The 20,273-nt window shown below is 42.0% G+C and overlaps 1 protein-coding gene across 11 annotated transcripts in view; it reads left to right on the forward strand.

Moving 5' to 3' along the window:
* Window positions 1-9,868, forward strand: part of clint1b (clathrin interactor 1b) — a 100,378-nt gene extending 90,510 nt beyond the window's left edge. For 4 of the 11 annotated variants that reach the window (XM_087301757.1, XM_087301759.1, XM_087301758.1 and 1 more), the window contains exons 10-12: window positions 1,088-1,350; window positions 7,937-8,111; window positions 8,224-9,868. In XM_087301757.1, the coding sequence (XP_087157883.1) occupies window positions 1,088-1,350; window positions 7,937-8,111; window positions 8,224-8,558 (773 nt within the window). In that variant the 3' untranslated portion in view covers window positions 8,559-9,868. The remainder of the gene's footprint in view (window positions 1-1,087; window positions 1,351-7,936; window positions 8,112-8,223) is intronic. The other 7 variants (XM_087301761.1, XM_087301764.1, XM_087301762.1 and 4 more) reach the window with 2 other exon arrangements.
* The last annotated feature ends 10,405 nt before the right edge of the window (window positions 9,869-20,273 follow it).

Consider the following 20,273-nt stretch of genomic DNA (forward strand, 5'->3'; position numbering starts at 1 on the left):
TCAGAGGGGGTGCTCTATCTTTATTATAATGTTGTCTTTGTCCTGATGTCTGACCAACAAAAGATCGGTGTTCAAGAAATTCATTTTGCCATAAGGGTTATAGATATAGGGCAAGCATGCTGTATTTCTGTCTTCCCATTGACATGAAAGGATGCTCCTGAATAAACTTATCATTCTCACCCTGTTGGCACCCAAGTCACACAACACCTCTTAATAAGCTATCCTTCATTTTCACAGTTTTGTCACTATTTAATTCTGATATTATTAACCTCCTGATTGAAAACATGCATGCTCACATTCATAGAATCCAACCCCCTGTGTAATGTTTTGCCAAATTTAGCTTGGCAGGAGATTCCATTACCAAATTCAATGATTCTGTCATGTTCTTTTTGAATTTCAATTACTGCAGATAATACCCTCCCCTATTACCTTTTTTTACTGCCATTTTGGCCTTTTCAGCTGTTTCCTCCTTTTGATCTTACAGAAATATTAAAAATGGCTAAGTACAATAAGTCATTAGTCTGCCCTTCTTTGCCTTTATTTTTCTTTATTGTGTCATCTTGAAACAGCTTATCCTTTGCAAATTTGTTATGAATCATTTTCAGGAGTGATTGTGAGTAAAATAATCTAGAATAATTTTGGAAATAAAATTATTACCTTGAAATATATATATATTTTTTGCTTGTGCCCAGCCATAGGAATTATGCAATATATTTACTGTAAAATTGATGATTATATTACTTGTATTGTTTGTTCTAAATGGTTTCTTTTATTTTAATAATAGATTAGGGTTGTTGAAGTTAATATGGGGTGTTGTTTGAATAATTTTGGGAAAAAATATAAATTTAATCCATTATGGAATTATGCTGTAACATTAAAAATGTTAAAAGTTTTGTGAATACATTTAGTATGCACATGTGTCTTTTATAACTCTTGGGCAGAATAATCACACTTACTGATATTCACTATAGCAGTGTGGTTGAGAACTTGTGGTGACATTTTTTGGTCTCATGAGGGAAAAAAAACAAGCTCTGTTTGTGTGTCTCTGTGAGGTAATATTTTTTTTCATGGTTCTTTGTCTCCTTAGTATTATTGTCAGCTGGTAATGGTGAGTTTTGTGGCTGGAACACTGTCTCTACCACTCCTCCTGATGCCACTACTCAATCTCCCATCCCAGACCTCTTTAGTGACATGTCCGTTCCTACTGCTTCCACACCAACATCTGCCCTCCTTTCATCAGCTGACCTCTTTGACCTGATGGCCCCCAACAACAGCAGCATCAGCACATCCCAAAGCATGACCTTCAACATGTGCCCACAGAATGCAACCTCAGCTCTGTCCAGATCACAGGTAATCAGGTTTGGTTAATGAAAATAACTTCTGTTCCATTGTTGTCCCATAGAAAGAAGGTTTAAGTCCCTGCTGGAATATATATATATATATATATATATATATATATATATATATATATATATATATATATATATATATATATATATATATATATATATATATATATATATATATATATATTAGCACTGTCAAAATTAACGCGTTAACGCATGCGATTAATTTTAAATAATTAACACGTAAAAAAAAAATTAACGCAATTAACGCAGTTCGGTTTTTTTTACTTCCTGTTGTGGTGGACGTGTGTTCAGCATGCAATAAATGTGTATAAGAACAAGGAAGCACTTTTTGAAGGCAAGTTCCAGTATAAAACAATTAGTTGCGTCACAGGTTATCCAGAGTTTCATGCAATTTCGGGTGTTTCATTTTTAACTTTCGACATCTGTTGTAAGTTGATACCGCATGGCGAACAGAAAGAAAATCCTCCGCATTTCGTGACTCGGTGTTCCTTTAAGGTAAGGTTCCTTTTAAGGCTACACGGTAGACTTTTAATAAGAGTATAATCTTAATCATATTAAAAACGGAGTATTGTTGTCTTACGTGAATGTACTCAGAAAGTCTCTGGTGAAGACGCGAGCTGTCAAAGACAGGGCATTACTCTGCCTTTCAGCATGCGCCCTCCAAGTTTAGCGTGTTACCTCATTAAACGCAACGAAAGCGTATGCTTTGCGTTGTTGTGTCAGAATCCTTGTGAAATACAGTAATACTTTAGGACGCTTAGTTTAAGCAAATTTGATGAACCTGATCATGCGTGTTGAATCTGAGGGGAGTCACTCCGGTATGGAAGGCCGTTGGGGCCAAAACGTCTGCAGCGCGTTGTGTGTGTGTGTGTGTCTGTGTGTGTGTCTGTGTCAGGCCTGTTGAGGGGTGTCAGGGGTGGAGTGAGGGACGTATCTGAGTAGGGGCGAGAGAGGTGTGCAATGTATTTAACGACCGGTTTGCAAGAAATTATCATTCATTTTCGGGCATTTGGGAGTTTCTGTGCACTTGCGGGATACTCCTAGCAACTGGATGAATGTAAAGGAGGATTAAGCAAAATTGTTTCTACTCTATAATTAATGTTCTCATCTCACAGCAATAAAACTTTTCAATGAGTGCAACAATTTGTATTCTATAGTTTATTATTATAATTTTTCATTTTTCATATCTGCAATTTCTGTATTTTGGCATTTTTTTGCAGTCCACTTAGAATCCAACATGAAAATCAATGTTTTCTTTATTGGCATTGATTGTTTGGAAATTTAAATGTCATTAACATGCCTGTGTTTTAATTTCTGTAATAAATATGGCTGTCAAGCCAGGATATTGATGGTTTATTGTGGGTATGTTGTTTACATGAAGAAATCTGTGTTATAAGTTAAACAAAAATTCTATTAAACAATAATATTTTGAATTTAAATAGTTTTGTCTTGCGTTTACATAAATTTTACATTTAAATAGCCAAAATTACAAGTTTCAGTATTTTAAATGTGATTAATCGCGATAAATTTTTTAAAAAAGGTGCGATTAATTAGTTATATACATATACAAGGCAAGGCAAGTTTATTTATATAGCACATTTCATACACAGAGGCAGTTTAAAGTGCTTTACATAAACAAGAATAAAAGAAATAAGTATAAGAAAAAAAAACAAATAATAAAAATGATTAAAAAACAGATAAATTGTGATATAAAAGAATGAAAAAGAAGAGAAAACATAATATTGCAATCTGTCGGACGTAGCACAGTGCTCATTCAGTAAGGGCACAGCTAAACAGATGTGTTTTCAGGCTTGATTTGAACATGCCTAATGTTGGAGCACATCTGATCATTTCTGAAAGCTGATTTCAGCAGCAAGGGGCGTAGTGGCTGAAAGCTGATTCACCCTGCTTTGACTAAACTCTTGGAATTTCTAGTTTATATGATCCTAAAGATCTGATTGATCTGTTAGATTTGTATTCAGTGAGCATATCTGTTATGTATTTAGGACCTTGGCCATTTATTGATTAATAGACCAGTAATAATACTTTAAAGTTTATTCTGAATGTAACTGGCAGCCAGTGTAAAGATCTGAGGACAGGTGTGATGTGCTCTGATTTTTCAGACAGTTGAAGTACGAATTATTAGCCTCTCTTAATTATCAACCCCCCCTCCCTCCCAATTTGTTTATTTTTTGCCAATTTCTGTTTAACAGAGAGAAGATTTCTTCAACACATTTCTAAACATAATAGTTTTAATAACTCATATCTCATAACTGATTTATTTTATCTTTGTTATGATGACAGTAAATAATATTTGACTAGATTTTTTAAGACACTTCTATTCAGCTTAAAGTGACATTTAAAGGCTTAACTAGGTTAATTAGGTTAACTAGGCAGGTTAGGGTAATTAGGCAAGTTATTGTATAATAAAAAATATATATAGCTGAAAGGGGCTAATGATTTTGTCCCAAAAATGTTTTGTACAAAATTAAAAACTGCTTTTATTCTAACCAAAATAAAACAAAAAAGTCTTTCTTCAGAAGAAAAAAATATTATCAGACATGCTGTGAAAAGCTTTTTTGGTCTGTTTAACATAATTTGGGAAAAATGTAAAAAATTTTAAAGGGGGCTAATGATTCTAACTTCAGCTGTATGTATATATATATATATATATATATATATATATATATATATATATATATATATATATATATATATATATATATATATATATTATGTATGTATGTATGTATGTATGTATATATATATATATATATATATATATATATATATATATATATATATATATATATATTATGTATGTATATATATATATATATATATATATATATATATATATATATATATATTATGTATGTATGTATGTATGTATGTATGCATGCATGCATGTATGTATGCAATTAAACAGCTTCAGAAAGCGAAAGCAAAAGCCATATCCTAGACATTTTAGTAGATTTGGATACCCCAGCTGGACACAAGAAGGCACCCCTATGAGTCTGTAAAGCACATAAGACTACCAGTGGGAGTATTAACAGTTCCCCTTCGGTTGGGGAACTTCAGTGCTATACAGTAGATTTGATCTTGGAAAATCCACGTATGGGAGGTCTCTCGCAGAGAAGACCCCCGTAATTGTCTCTCATGACGCGGTGGCTGGCAGCACCGTGGGAACGCATAACCTCATCATCCCGTTCCTCAGGGGTGCTAGGCGAATTAAACCACCCCGCCCCCTCTCATGCCCTCTTAGGATCTGGCCCTCGTTACACGAGCAGCGTCAGATTCCTTCGATCCTCGACTCAGTATCTTTTCTGTCCCTGAAGACAGCTCTGCTGGTCGCGTTGATATCGATTAAAGGGTCAGGGACCCGGAGGCATTTTTTCGGTCAGTGATTCGTGCCTGTAATTGGGCTGGCTTTCTCTCACGTTCTGAGACCCCACCCGCGATATGTGCCCAAGGTTTCTACCACTCCATTTTAATACCAGGTAGTGAGCTTGCAAGCGCTGCCCCCGGAAGAGGCAGACCCAGCCCTTTTTTTTATTGTCCAGTTCGCGCCTTGCGTATTATCCGGACCGCACTCTGAGTTTAGCAGCTCTTCGTCTGTTATGACGGTCGGCAGCAGAGAAGTGCCGTATCGAAATTAAGTTTTGGTACCAAGTGGATTTTAAGTGTGGATGCCATTCTCTCGCTTATCAGAGCCGAGGTGAGCCGCATCTCCCGATAGTGCGTGCGCACTCCACTCTGAGCATCGCATCCTCTTCATCCTGAGCATCGCATCTAGAGCTGGGGGCTGGGCGACACCCAACACATTTGCAAGGTTACAATCTGCGAGTAGAGCCGGTTTCCTCAAGGGTATTAGGTAACCCTTTGGTGATTGAGGAAACAATTCGGTAGGGTGTTGAAACACGCTTGCTGCACCATTCTCCCTAACACGGAGATACGTGCGCCTTTTTATCTGTCAGTAAAGTTCCCCGTCAGGTGAGCCCTGCAGATTTCTCAGTGGCCCCCAGCACTGACTCAGCGGAGGAGTCACTTGCTGGCCCACCATGTTGTTGGTCTGCCTGCTGGTCAGCCCGCGTCTTGGGTATAGGTGCCTGCCATGCGTGATCACCACTAGGCAATCCCATATGCTTTTTCCGCCATGGTTAAGTCCCCCCCTGGGTGGACCCGTGTCTTTCCTCTCCGCTAACCACTTTTCTATGTGCACTCCCCCTTCTTAGGGCTAGTCCATATGTAAATTCTGCCATCTTTCCCCCCCCTTGGGTAGCGGATGGCCTCCGCAGCGTTCTCCCTATCGGGATTGCACGCTTCCCAACGTATTGTCGTATTTCTCTAGAATTATCTAGACGCTCACGATTTCCCAAAAAATATATCTAAATCCGTAAAACTTCTGTTGAAGTAGGATAAATTAGGGCCAGGGACACGTTGGAGAACCGCGCCTCCCATGATGCTGGTGCGTCACGCTTGCTTGACTATCCCCTCATCGGGGGCGTTGGTAAGGTGCAGTCATTATGCCGTTTTCCATAGTTCTTCCATACGTGGATTTTCCAAGATCAAATCCACTGTATAGCACTGAAATTCCCCAACCGAAGGGGAACGTTTGAGGTTACGGAAGTGCTATACTCCGTCGCCATAATGACTGTCCCTTAGCTGTTTGAAAGTCTCTTCAGCTTAAAAGGATGGCGTTTGCTCGCTCCAGGTGTGCTTATATGCTGGGATAATTGGCAATGAAGCACACCTGCGCAAGCTTACGCTTCCAATTCATTGCATTCATTGGCCCGTTCAATACTCTTTCAGACAATCGGCTTCTGAACCGAATCCTCCCATACGTGGATTTTACAAAATCAAATCCACTGTATAGCACTTCCGTTCCCCTCCTCGGGGAACGAAGGGTTACTTCTGTAATCTCAAACGTTCTCATACAGTACAAAACGGGTAAACGAGAAAAGATTTACCACTACGTAATCGATCACGGATGTTTCATTATAGTGGGCAGATACAAAAAGTATAAAAGGATAATGCAAAAAAAAGTGTCAATATACTTTGGCACTTAAGCAAGGAAAATAAGTATTGAATACATTTTTCAGAAAACATATTTTTAAAGGTGCTATTGACTTTTTTGTTTGTAACAACCAAAGAAATCCATATATGCATATGCATATATAAATGAAAAAAAAAAAAAACTTGTGTTCTGTGTTTTGTTATGTGTAATAATATTAAATAACACAGGGAAAAATGTGTTGAACACATAAAGAAAGAGAGGTGTGTAAAGGCAGCGAAAGCCCAGACAGCAGCTGAAATTTAGTTAAATAGCAACCCTCCGTCTTACGTTATTGTATATTAATATTAGCTGCTTCGGTCCAACATCTACATTGAGAGGATGATGAAGATGAAACACGGGTGGACAGCAAGGAAGACAATGATCCAAAACACAAATGTCTAGCTGTAAAATGGCTTAGCCAATCACTAGACTTGAATCTAATAGAAATTACAAAATAAACATCGGATTTGATAGATGAGACCCAAAGAACCATCAGGATATTTACACAGGAGTGTTCAGGTTTGATTTTCTTTTTTTTTTTTTACAGACTTCAACAATGCATGCAACTTCTCTCTCCAAATGAGAGTCGTCTTTAAGCTTCCATGTTAAAAAATAAATTTTTATAAAGTATTAAATGCATTTCAGTGCTTCAGTACTTTCTCCTTGTGCCATTCATTGTTACACAACAAATTTGTCAGATTCGTTTTGTTATTTTTGATTGTATTACAAAAAGATAATTTAACATTAATAATTTAACATTATAGAAAAAGGAAAAAAAAGGAAAGGTTCTCTCTTCAGCTCTTTTCGCAACATCTAGTCCCATCTCAGTCCTCTGTGGTAAGCGGACACAGCTGGAGGATATATATATATATATATATATATATATATATATATATATATATATATATATATATATATATATATATATACATAAAGTGAAAGCAGATCAGACAAGGTGTGTTTGTGTGTCTATGTGAAGACAAAATTATTAGCCCTTCTGTGAAAATGTAATTCCTTAAAAAATATGTCCCACATTACACCTTGTCTGATGGTTCTGTCAAGAAGAAAAAGTTATCTGCTTTTTTTTATGTTGCTGGTGTGAATCACGCAGAAAACATTTCTCCACTTGTCAGGCAGACCACTTTTTCCCCGTTCAAAGAGAACTTTCCTAAGCATTATTTGTAACCCATCTGGTATCCAATGTTAATTTTAATTTAAAATAGCATCTCATCTTTTGATTTCTGTCCATCTCATATATAGTTTTGACTGTCTTTAATGTACCCTGACATGCATTGCTTCGTGAACATTATTGAAAGAAACCATTCGTCATATTTAAATGCAGATCATACAACACCAATCATTACTGTTTTGTTTACATGTTAGTAGCTAAACAGTAACAGTAGCTAAATATTGTCAACAAACAACACTTTTACCTCAGAAAAGCCATTTTTCTTTTTTTATATTACTACAGATTGTAAAAGAAATGTACCTATGGCTTTTTCTTTGTCAGACAATAGGCAGTCAATTATTGCCTCAGCAGATGGGACTACAGACGTCGGAGGGCAAGTTATCAATGCCTTCCACCTGGTCAGACCCAAGTGTCAATATCAGCCTGGATTTCCTGTCTGCAGGCCTGAACCCTTCCAAACCCACACAGCCCACACTCAATACCATGATGCAGCAAGGTTAAACATATCAACATTTTCTTTATGATTTAATAGTAACATGTTAACTGTGTTTATTGAAATTGAACATAACATAATATAATGAATAACCCTAATAATGTTTCTTATTTAGGTGTTCAGCCACCTTTACATATGGTCACTCATAATTTTGCCAGAATGACACTCAATGCCCAATCTTCAACAGCTGCTCCCAAAAGAGGAATGAACCCCATGATGGTTGGAGTCACGCCTCCTACAATGGCGATGGGTACCACAGGAATTGGTTCTGTGGGTATTGGAAGCATGTCTGTCAATCAAGGACTAGTGGGCACAAATATTGTACCAGCTAAAATAGGCCTACAAGGTGCCCTAGGCATGCCCAGCATGGGTACTGGCCAGGGCATGAACCCCTCCATGGTGCAACCTAAACAAGATGCCTTTGCCAGCTTTGGCTACTTTGGAAAATGAAGATTAACCCCAAGAGTAAAACAGTCCAAATGCACCTTCTCAAATGAGGGAGCAGCATCCAGTTATATGGACAAAACTAGCCAGTGTCCCATCTCTTTTGAACAGTCATTTGTTCATGTACATTAAGAGAAAAACAAACACATCTGCTTTTATTTCATGTTCATTATTAATCAGAGAGTGTTTATTATTATTTTTTTTTTGTAATAGATGCAAAGCATATTATTGTATACTTTTAAAGGAAAAAAACATTTTTTTAAAAAAGGATGCAGTTTGGTACGTTTTTCCACTTTGTTATTAACAAACATCAAAGGCTTGTTTTCATCATGGCCCTGTTTAACATTTCAAATACAATTCATAAGTGACCTCAAGATATGCATTATTTATGCTGTGACTTTAAAGTCCAAGAGGGGTTCATTTTGTACATATCATGGTGTAAATTATTTTTATTTTTTTTTCACTTTTCTGATTGTATAGGACAAATGACCACATCCTTAAAATTCACTGATTTACTGCTTTATTTATGGTTTGAATTCTTACATTTTGGCTGATATATATATATTTAACAATCACTCTAACATGACCCCCTTTAGACTGTATCTGTAGATATAATTCCAGTATTTTTTTGAGATGGCCACCTTTTAAGTTATACAAATGTGTGAAGGTTATTAACAGTACTTGAATAATCCAAAACTTGTAATATGGAAAGTGTAAGCCATTACATTAGTAGAAGATTAGAAAGTTCAAGAAAAAATAGTTGAAGCCACACCACACATACGAAGTACACTGGTGGTTGCAGGAGTGGTGTTACACATTTCTACTAACTAATTGAACTAGTATTTACGTTGACAAAAAACAGTCATAGTCTTTATTTTCTTGCAATGTACGTTGATTTTCAATTCACGCATTGTTCCAGGTCAGTGTTACTTGTCCATCACATTGTTTGATGGCTTTAGAATTAATGAAGTATTGTGAACTCCAGATGAAGTTTATTTGGCCCTTTTTTTTCTATTTATTTTCCATTTCTCATCTGCTGCTTTAAACTTACCCTCCATCAGATGCTGAGGCTCATGACCAAATCTTTATTTTGTTACTTTTTAGATTTATTCCACAGGGGATTTGTTTCTTATTTGAATTATAAAGATGAATCCTGTGATCATTTACATTGTTTTAGATATACTGTAAGTGGAACACATTTCAGTTTTTGCTGACACAAAGAGATTAAGCGCCTGTTTTGTTGTGTTTTCTTTTCAGAATGCATTTTTGAATTTCATTGTACTAAAAACTTTAACATAAAATTATTTCATCAAAAACTTTGTCTTTGTGACTCTAATGGTGTTGTAGGTGTCCATCCTTTTAGCATTCAGGTAGTAGGAGGTTCACACACTTACCAGTTCTACGTAATTTGCTGTTTATCAAAGGTGGTTTTACTATCTTTAAATTTAGATTTAATAACATTCAATTTATACATTTTAATTAAAGAGGTAATTTCAAGTCCCTCTCTTCCAGCCAAATGTATTGCATGCCTTTTTATTAAGTTGGAAAATCTTAAGAATGACTGTAACTAATCACCACTGATTAATAACAGTTGCATTTCACTTTTTCCAATTAAACTCATTTCACTTCATCTTTATTTCTATAGCACTTTTACAATGTAGATTGTGTCAAAGCAGCTTCTCATAGAAGATTATAGTAAATTGAAATGGTGTCAGCTTTTAGAGTTTAAGTTCAGTTTAGTTTAGTTCAGTTTAGTGTGGTTTAAATTTTATTGCTGAAAGCCCAAACGCTAAAGAGCAAATCCATCATAGCGCATCTCCACAAGTCTCTAACCATACAAGCCAGTGGGGAGGAAATAACTTTACCAATTAGCAAAAGAGAAGGATAAAAAAAACCTTGAGAGAAACCAGGCTTAATTGGGCACTACCATATGGTCAAACAACTTGTGCAGACCTACAGTCTAGGCGCCGGAGGCTGGAGAAAGCTGGACGTCCATCTTGAAGAAGCTGCAGGTGAGAGAGGACACCGGCTGGTGTACAGGCTGGCCCTTCAGGATCAATGCGAGGACTCCTCTGTCACTGGGATCTTACAGGAAACAGTCTCATGCTCTTCACTCCTCCATGACGACCACAGCAGCTGCTCAGGATACGGCCTGGTCCATTATTATGAAAACCTTGGGATTAATAAAAATAGACTGACATAAGCCCAGATGCCCTTTCAAAATATAATGTCTTTAGGGAAGTGTTCATGGCTCCGGTTGCCCTAAATAATGCAGACAATCAATCCTTTAGAGGATTTGAATTTCAAAAGCATTTGTGTTTTGTGTATGTTAGTGTAAAGAGATGTGTCTTTAATCTTGTTTCAAGAGTTCACACTTAGATACTGTTTAACAACTTGTTAGCAAGTTAGCAGGTTTGGCATGCTGTCCCGGGAGAGAACCCTGAGCTCGGAGATAGTTGAGCCCAGGGCTAGCGCCAGTTCCATAAAGCATGTGAGGGGAGTATGAGGTCAGGTGTTCTCGAGAGCTCCCCTCGGCAAAAGAGGAAAGGAGGAGAAGGGGTGAATGGGACGTTAGGGGGGGTTGTGGGGCAAGAAAGGGACCGATCATAAATTTATTATCGATCTCTTTCTTGATTAGATGCTCCACCACGTCTGGTTCAGCATTAGCGGATTGTAGATTAGGACATGCGAGGTTATAGGAAGGAAGGGTCGAAACACCAGGGTGGAATCCGTTAGACAGACCTGAAATGAGAAATTTAGAAAAGTTAGGATCAGGGTGCAAGAAATTATGACAGGTTTGAGAAGAAGGAGTGTTTTGAGAGGAGGGAGGAGGAAGTAGAGAGGGGATAGCAGAAGTAGAAGGGCGGGGTACGTAGCTGGTGGATTTTGGGGTTTGTAGTTCTTTCTTGGCGGAGGGAATTACGAAGGGACAGGAAGTGGTCGGGTGTAGGTTAGAGCAGCAGACCGCGCATGACAGATTGCGACATCCTAAGAATACTCTGTTGTGGAGATCAGTGTCCAAAGCCCCCCAATAAGTGCACTGATTTCACTGAGTGACGCAAATTGCGCATTTAGCTGAGAATAATTTGTGATAAGTGTAGAAATGTGTTCCCCCATAGGAGGCGCCTCCTATGGGGAAAAACTGAGCAGATGGTTTCTGTGTATTGTGCGAAGGCTACGTGGAATTCGGCAATGGAAAGTGTGCGAGTTTGGGAACTAACTGGTGGTTTAAGGGTAATAGTGAATTCGCCGCAATCCACCTGTCGTTCTGCCGAGGGAGGTGCTATGGGTGAAAGGAGTGTAGAAAGGTCTATGTTGGCACCTGATAAGATGAGGTTTCTGATGGCATTGGAGATCGGGGGTGGTTCCAGGACTGGAGCATTTTGCAGAATGGGAAGGGGTGTGGCAGTGCTTAGAGTGAAGGGGGGCCTTGTGGAAGAGATGTTAGTACGGAGGGTAGACTGTTGGGGAGGGTTAGTAATGACGGTGTGTGCTTGGTGGAGAGATGTAGAGGGAAAAAAGGGGGTATTAGAAGAGGGGAAATTAGTAGGTAGAGGAACGGCGTTAAGGATCGTAGTTGAAGAAATGGGAAGGTTAGAAGGGCGAACAGAATGGGGAGGGTTGAGAGAGGGGGAAGAGCTGGAATGGAGTTTCCGCTGGAATGTGGAGCTGGAGGCCAGAGGAGGGGAGTGGGAAGTCCTGGGGTGGCGTAATTTTCCTGTGGATTATTTGTATTTTGAAAGGTAATGGTAGCGGGTGCAGACTGTCCAGTAACTTGAGGTAGTTTTTTATTGGTTTTCCTGGTTGCTTTCTTGGGTGGTCTGGGGTGGTTTGTTGCTTGCTGTGCAGAAGTAGGTTGAGGATAGGGGGTGTGGTGGGAGCGAGTTGGTCTGCTTTCCTGAGGGGGAGGAGTTGGTGATGGGATAGGCTTCGTAGAGCTTCAGTAGGTCGGCTTTGTTGTAGCTGTTGGGGATGGATATACCGGCGTTTGCAAAACTGTCATTTTGTTTGAAATGAGGGATGAAGATCTTGCTGATGCATATGATGAAGCTGGAGAAGGTAAGATGCGGTTTGGAGTTATGGGTGATGGAGATTGTGTACGGCGATGGGTCCTTGAAACTGTAGAGTGGATGGGTCTTCTGCCTCTTATGGGAGCTTCGATGTTGGTTTGGTTTCCGGTTGGAGCTTGTTGTCCTTGTGCTGGTGTTCCTAGGGGAGCGGGTGTATCGGCTCTTTCCATGATGTTGTTGTTGGTTGTTGATGACGTGTCCGTTGAATTTTTTGGGTTTCTGCTGTTGCTGTCGTTGTTGTTGTTGTTGTTGCAGTAGGTTGTTGTTAATGAAGCAGGCGATGGTATAGTAGATGTAGAGATAGGAGAGGATTTGAAGAGCTGGGTCCGTCCTTCTATGCTTTCCTTCGGAAAATGAAGATAAGGGAGTAGATCTTAGCTAGGTTACTTATAGTGAGTTTGGATCAATCCGATTGGCTAGCCAATGAGTGTAGATGAGTGGCAGGCTGCAGTCAATCATATCATGTGCTCCTCTCGAAATTAGTTTGTGAAACTTCATTTAAACTGACAGAGTGTGTCTGCTTCCCGAGCTGTGCTAGGAAGGCTGTTCCAGAGTTTAGGTGCCATATACTATACTGTCCTATAATATCCTATACTGGGATTAATCAGTTGTCTAGAACTAATTGAGCATAGTGGACGTGAGGGGCCATATTACACCAGACGCTCCCTCAAATACTGGGGAGCTAGGCCATTCACGGCTTTGTAGATAGTCAATATATATTTATTTTTGTACAATATTTATTAGGGAGCCAATGCAGTGAGGAAAGAACTGGAGTTGTATGATCATATTTCTTTGTTCTACAAAGCACTAATGGGCACAAATATTGTGCCAGCTGGAATAGGCCTACAAGGTGCCCCAGGCATGCCCAGCATGGGTACTGGCCAGGGCATGAACCCTTCCATGGTGCAACCTAGCACTCTTAGCAGCTGCATTTTTAACTGAAATTTGTTAATTAGGCCAACAGGGCAACCTCATAGTAACGCATTACAATAATCTAAACGAGAAGTCGTGAAAGCATGAATAATCTTTTTCGCATCAGACATAGCATATGTCTAAGTTTGTCAACATTTTTAAGATGAAAAAATGCAGTTTTACATATGCTTGAAATTTGGCCTTCAAATGACAGGTTGCAATGAATATCACCCCAAAAATTTTGACTGAAGATAAGGATTGAACTAAGAATCCATCAAGGGTTAGACAGTGTTCTAGGTTTTTGCATGTCAGGTTTTTGGGTCTAATAAGCAAGACCTCAGTTTTATCTGAATTTAGTAATAAGAAGTTATTATTTTTAAAAGAATATGAGGAAGAAGTTACTTGAGTTTTCCTGTTGTGTGAAGATTTAGTCCTCACATGGGGCACCAAACCTGTAGTAATAATTGGTTGGAATATAAATAGGGCCCTCACAGGCACCAAAACTGTAGTATGTCCGAGTTCTCTGAAATTTAAAAAGAAAACTAATACCAATATTAAAATAAAGAACACTCGAGGTTACAGAAGTAACCCTTCGTTCCCTGAGGAGGGGAACAGGAGTGCTGGATTTGATGTTAAAATCCACGTATGGGAGGATTTGGTTCAGAAGCCGCTTGTCTGAAAGAGTATTGAACGGGCCAATGAAAGCAATGAATTGGCAGCGTAAGCTTGCGCAGGTGTGCTGCATTGCCAATTAACTGAGCATATAAGCATACCTGGCGCCAGCAAACGCCATCCTTTTTTAAGCTGAAGAGACTTTTAAACAGCTAAGGGACAGTCATTATGGCAACGGAGTATAGCACTTCCGTTCCCCTCCTCGGGGAACGAAGGGTTACTTCTGTAACCTCAAACGTTCCCCTTCGGTTGGGGAACTCCAGTGCTATAAGTGGATTTGATGTTAAAATCCACGTATGGGAGCCATTGAAAGCGCCATAATAACTGCACCTTACCAATGCCTCCGATAAGAGGGGAGTCAGGCAAGCGATACGTACCCAAATCATGGAAGGCGCGGTCCTCCAACGTGCCCTTGGCCCTAACTTATCCCCACTTCAAAAGAAGCTTTACGGAATAGGTATATTTTTTTGGAAGTCGCTAGCATCTAGATAATTCTAGGAAATACGACAGTACGTTGGGAAGCGTGCAATCTCGGTAGGGAGGACGCTGCGGAGACCATCCGCACCCAATAGGGAGACAAAATGGAATTACATATGGACTAACCCTAAGGAGGGGGAGTGCGCATAAGAAGGTGGTTAGCGGATAGGGAAGGCACGGGTCCACCCAGGGGGGGGGGGACTTAACCGTGGCGGAATAAGCATATGGGATCGCCGGAGGGAATCACACATAGCTGGCACCTATACCCAAAAACGCGGGCTGACCAGCGGGCAGACCTAACGTAGTGGGCCAGCAAGTGACTCCTCCGCTGAGTTAGTGCTGGGGGCCTCAGAGGAATCTGCAGGGCTCACCGAACGGGGAACTTTACTGACAGACGGGAAGGTGCACATCTCTCCGTGTTAGGGAAAAAAGGCACCGCAAGCGTGTTACAACACCCCACCGAGTTGTTTCCTCAATCACCAAGGGTTACCTAATACCCTTGAGGAAACCGGCTCCACTCGCAGATTGTAAAACCTTGCAAATTTGTTGGGTGTCGCCCAGCCCGCAGCTCTACAAATGTCTGTTAAAGAGGCGCCGCGTGCACGCGCCCAAGAGGATGCAATGCTCTGAGTGGAGTGCGCACGCACTCCCGGGGGACGCGGCTGACCTCTGCTCAAATAAGCACATGAAATGGCCTCCACAATCCAGTGGGATAATCTTTGTTTGGACACGGCACTTCCCTGCTGCCGTCCGCCATAACAGACAAAGAGCTGCTCAGAGGATCTAAAGTACTAAGTACGTTCCACATAAATGCACAGGGCGAGAACTGGACAGAGTAAGGAAAGGGCTGGGTCTGCCTCCTCCGGGGGCAGCGCTTGCAGGATTACTACTTGATCTCTTAAGAGAGTGGTAGGAACCTTGGGCACATAAACCGGGCGGGGTCTCAGGATAACGTGAGAAAAATCCGGCCCGAATTCCAGGCACGAGTCACTGACCGAAAATGCCTCCAGGTCCCCGACCCTCTTAATGGAGGCCAACGCAACCAGCAGAGCTGTCTTCAAGGACAGAAATCTTAAGGATACTTAATCGAGTGGCTCGAAGGGATCTGAACGCAGGCTCAAGAGGGCATGAGAGGGAGGCGAGTTGGATTAATTCGCCTAGCACCTCTGAGGAACCGGATGATGAGGTTATGCTTTCCCACAGTGCCGCCAGACACCGCGTTGTGGTGAGCGGAGATGGCGGCAACGTAAACCTTGAGAGTGGAGGGCGACAGCCTGCTATCCAGCTTCTCTTGAAGGAAAGAGAGCACAACACTGATCTGGCAAGTTCGGGGGTCTTCTCTGCGAGAGACACACCATTCAGTGAATAGACTCCACTTCAGGGCGTAGGCGCGCCTCGTGGAGGGGGCTCTAGCCTGAGTGATGGTATCAACCACCGCAGACGGCAGGTTACCTAAGTCTTCCTCGAGTCTAGGGACCACACGTGGAGGTTCCAGAGATCGGGGCGAGGGTGCCAGATGGTGCCCTGTCCCTGAAAAAGTAGGTCCTTTCTCAAAGGGATCTGCCAGGGGAGGGCCGTCGCAAGGAGGGAGAGCTCTGATATCCAGGTTCAGTTGGGCCAGAGGGACGCAACTAGCATAACCTGCTCCTCGTCCTTCCTGACCTTGCACAGTAGCTGCGCGATTAGGCTCACTGGGGGAAACGCATACTTGCGTGTGCCCCGAGGCCAGCTGTGGGCCAGTGCATCTGTGCCGAGAGTGCCCTCGGTCAGGGAATAGAACAACTGGCAATGAGCGTTCTCGGGGGAGGCAAACAGATTGATCTTGGCCTCCCCGAATCACGCCCATATCAGCTGAACAGATTGGGGTGGAGTCTCCATTCTCCAGAGTGAATCTGCTGCCGTGAGAGCGCATCGGCTTCACGGTTGAGCATTGAATTTTATTTGACAGATTTTAGACAAACTGTACAAAAAGTATTCCATACACTTTGTTAAAAAAAAACTGTCAAGGATAAAAACACAATAAAGCCCTGGGCTTATTTCCATTGTGGTCCTCTGTTAAAAAACAATTTATGGCTTCAAAAATACTAATGAAGAATAAAACAAACAGTCGCCAAAGCGGTACGAACAGTCAACTTATCCAGCAAATGTTTTACACAGCTAATGGCCTTCCAGCCGCAAACCTATTCACGCTCAAGTAACATAAATTAAAACATCCTCGTCCACCATGCAAACTAATTATTCCCATCAAACAACCATCTTTTGCTTTTTTGCTTTTTTGAACAACCTTAAATCTTTTATTTCCTTGATTGATTTTGGTAGTTTGTTCCACATGATTGCACTTGTATATAAAAACATATTTTCCCCCACTAAACTTCTAAATTTAAATAAACAAATATTAAAATCCCAACCCCTAGAACTGTATGAATGCTGTTGCCTCACCATTTGAAAATGGTTTATCAAATAACTTGGAACCACATTATTAAACATTTTACGCTCCATTCCCAGTTTTAAAAACACACTCTATTACTAACAGTTAACATACCTAATTTATTAAAAGACTCTTTGTGCAAATGTGCTCTAGGATGCATTTTTAAAATTATTCGTACTAATTTATTTTGTGCCTTTTGCAATTTCTCCTTCAAATTCTGTGAGCAGCAACTGTACCAAAATGATGTAGCATAATCAAAATGGGGTTGAATTAAAGCTCCTGCCAACAATTGTAAAGAATGAACATCCAACAGATCTGATTGTCTTGCGAAAAACCTAATTTTTCCACAAATCTTCGTAAAAACTTTTTTTGCCATAGCAACTCCTGATAATTTATTATCTATTACAGAAACATCTCCTGATGCACAACCTTGGACACATCATCAGTGTTGTTTCCTGGGCTCACAGGGTGTTTCGGGTCTTGCAACAGACACCCTCCTCCAGGCGACCCGACCGAGGCTGATCAGACCCCGGCCTGTGTCCAAGTGGCATGCTACTGCCCCCACTGTTCCCCCCTCTTCAACCAGAGCCATCTGGATGCTTTTTCCGCTGCTTCCACGTTGTTGCTTAGGACTCTTCTTCGGTTTGTGCCTGTTATTCCAAGTGTACCATAGGCCTTGCTCAGGGTGTAGCTGGCAAATCCCCTACTGCCCACTTCCACTGGCATGCACCTGGTCCTCCATCCATTCGCCCTACATTGCTCCACTAGCTCCTGATATTTTCCCCTCTTTCTCTCCTGAGCCTCCTCCATCCTCTCCTCCCAGGGCACCGTCAGCTCCAGCAGGATTAATTGCTTTGTGGCCTCAGAGACCAAGATTATGTCAGGTCTCAATGTAGACTGGGTGATGTGTGGTGGAATCTTTAGCTGCCTCTCAATATCAACTGTCATCACCCAGTCTCGGGCCGTGGAGAGCAACCCAGCAGAGCAGTTCTTTTCTGTCCTCTCTGGCCTTTGTCCTTCCTTGATAAACTGAATGACCTTGGCTGTGGCTTGGCGGTATCGACTGTCCTTAATCCCCTTGCTGATTGCCTCAGCAATGGATTTAAGGACCTGATCGTGTCTCCATCGATACCGACCTTCACCTAGTGCCTTGGAACAGCTGCTCAAAATATGCTCTAGTGTCCCTGGCTTGGAACACAGCGGGCATGCGGGTGTCTCTACTCTGCCCCATATGTAAAGGTTCGATAGGCTGGGAAGAACATCGTAGACCCCTTGGATCAAGAACATGATTCTCAGGGGGTTCCATGTCCAGATGTCCTTCCAGGTGGCATTCCGCTCCATCACCTGCTCCCACTTCATCCAGGCACCTTGTTGCCGCATGGCCACTGCTCTGCTGGTTCTCTCCTCCTCAACTGAAGCACGCACTTCCTCTTGCACCAGCCTCTGCCTCTCCCTCCCACTGGCCGGGTTGCTGCTAGGCTCCCAAGTCCAGCTCTGCCTTGTGCTACTGCCCCCAGGATGGCCTTGTGCTTCAGCCGGGTTTCCGCTTGTTCGACTGCCTCTGCTGCCCTCCACTTTCTCTCTGTCCTGATGACAATCCCTTCTCCGGACACTTTCGCATCTCTGGATCCAGAGTACTGCAGATGTTCTCATGTCCGTGCCACAATGAACTCCTCCCTGACTGAGCCAAAAGGAAGTTTGAGCTTGTTGGTGTTCCCATACAGAGCGATGTTACTTAAGCTGCGTGGCAATCCCAGCCATCTGCGTAGATAGCTGCTCACATTTCGTTCATAACCTTCAACCACAGTCATGGGGACCTCATAGATTAGCAAGTACCAGAGGAGTCTTGGAAGGATTCCGTGTTGGTAAACCCAGGCCTTAAATCTTCCAGGGAGCCCTGATTTATCCACTGCTTTCAACCAGGCCTCCATGGCAGTGCTGGTTTCCCTGATGGAGTCTCTGACATTGAGGCTACAGTTAAAGGCCTTCCCGAGACTCTTTACTGGTCTCTCAGTGACTGATGGGATTTGGTGTTGTCCCAGCCTGAAGCGAAACTCATCTCTGACTTTGCCTTTCCTAAGCACCAAGAATCTGGATTTTGCAGGTTTGAAGCTCATGCGTGCCCATGCCACGAGCCTCTCCAACCCTTAGAGGATCCATCTTGCTCCTGGTACCGACGTTGTTGTCACTGTGAGGTCGTCCATGAAGGCTCTGATGGGAGGTTGCCTTACTCCGGACTTGCTAAGGGGGCCTCTGCACTCTGTCTCAGCTGCTTTGACCATCATGTTCATTGCCAGTGCAAAGAGGGTCACTGAGATGGTGCAACCAGTGATTATTCCTACCTCAAGCTGGTGCCAATCTGATGTTAACTGGCCAGAGGAGACTCTCAAGCTGAACTTGCTGTAATAGTCAATGATGAGGTCTTTCACCTTCTGGGGTACATGATGTTTCTCCAGTGCGACCTCCACCAGCTTGTAGGGTATTAAGCCATAGGCATTGGTGAGATCCAACCACAACACAGCCAGGTCCCCCCTGCCTTCTCTTGACTCCCTAATGAGCTGAGTTACTACGCCTGTGTGTTCCAGGCAGCCTGGGACTCCTGGTATGCCTCCCTTCTGCACAGACTTGTCGATGTATTTATTGCTCAATAGGAAGTTGGAGAGTCTTTTGGCCACAATGCTGAAGAATATTTTGCTCTCCACACTGAGCAAGGAGATGACTTGAAACTGGTCGATGTTCTCCGACTTCTCCTCTTTTGGGATGTACACTCCCTCCGCATACCTCCATGGCTGGGCAATCTTCCCTCTTCTCCATATGACTTTCAGGACCCTCCAGAGCTTGTGTAGAAGCTTTGGGCAGATCTTATATACCTTGTTACCTTGTAAGGCACTCCGCTTGGGCCTGGTGCTGAGCTTGACCTTGCTCTCCTCACCACTTCCTCTACTTCACTCCGGCAGGGTTTCTTCATGTTGAACTCTGATGTGGGCTCAGGTGGTGTCAGCAGTGCACCGCAAGACCCCAGGGGTCGTTCTCTATTCGGGTCAGAATAAGTGGCCTTGAGGTGATTGTTGATAGCCTCCTTGGAGCAAGTGAGTTTGCCAGTCCTCTTTTGGCCAAGGAGCTGCTTGGTCAACTTGAAAGGGTTGGCCAAAAATGCTGCCC

The sequence above is a fragment of the Danio rerio genome, chromosome 21 (assembly GCF_052040795.2).
Source record: "Danio rerio strain M-AB ecotype USA chromosome 21, GRCz13ab, whole genome shotgun sequence".
NCBI classification, from domain to species: domain Eukaryota; kingdom Metazoa; phylum Chordata; class Actinopteri; order Cypriniformes; family Danionidae; genus Danio; species Danio rerio.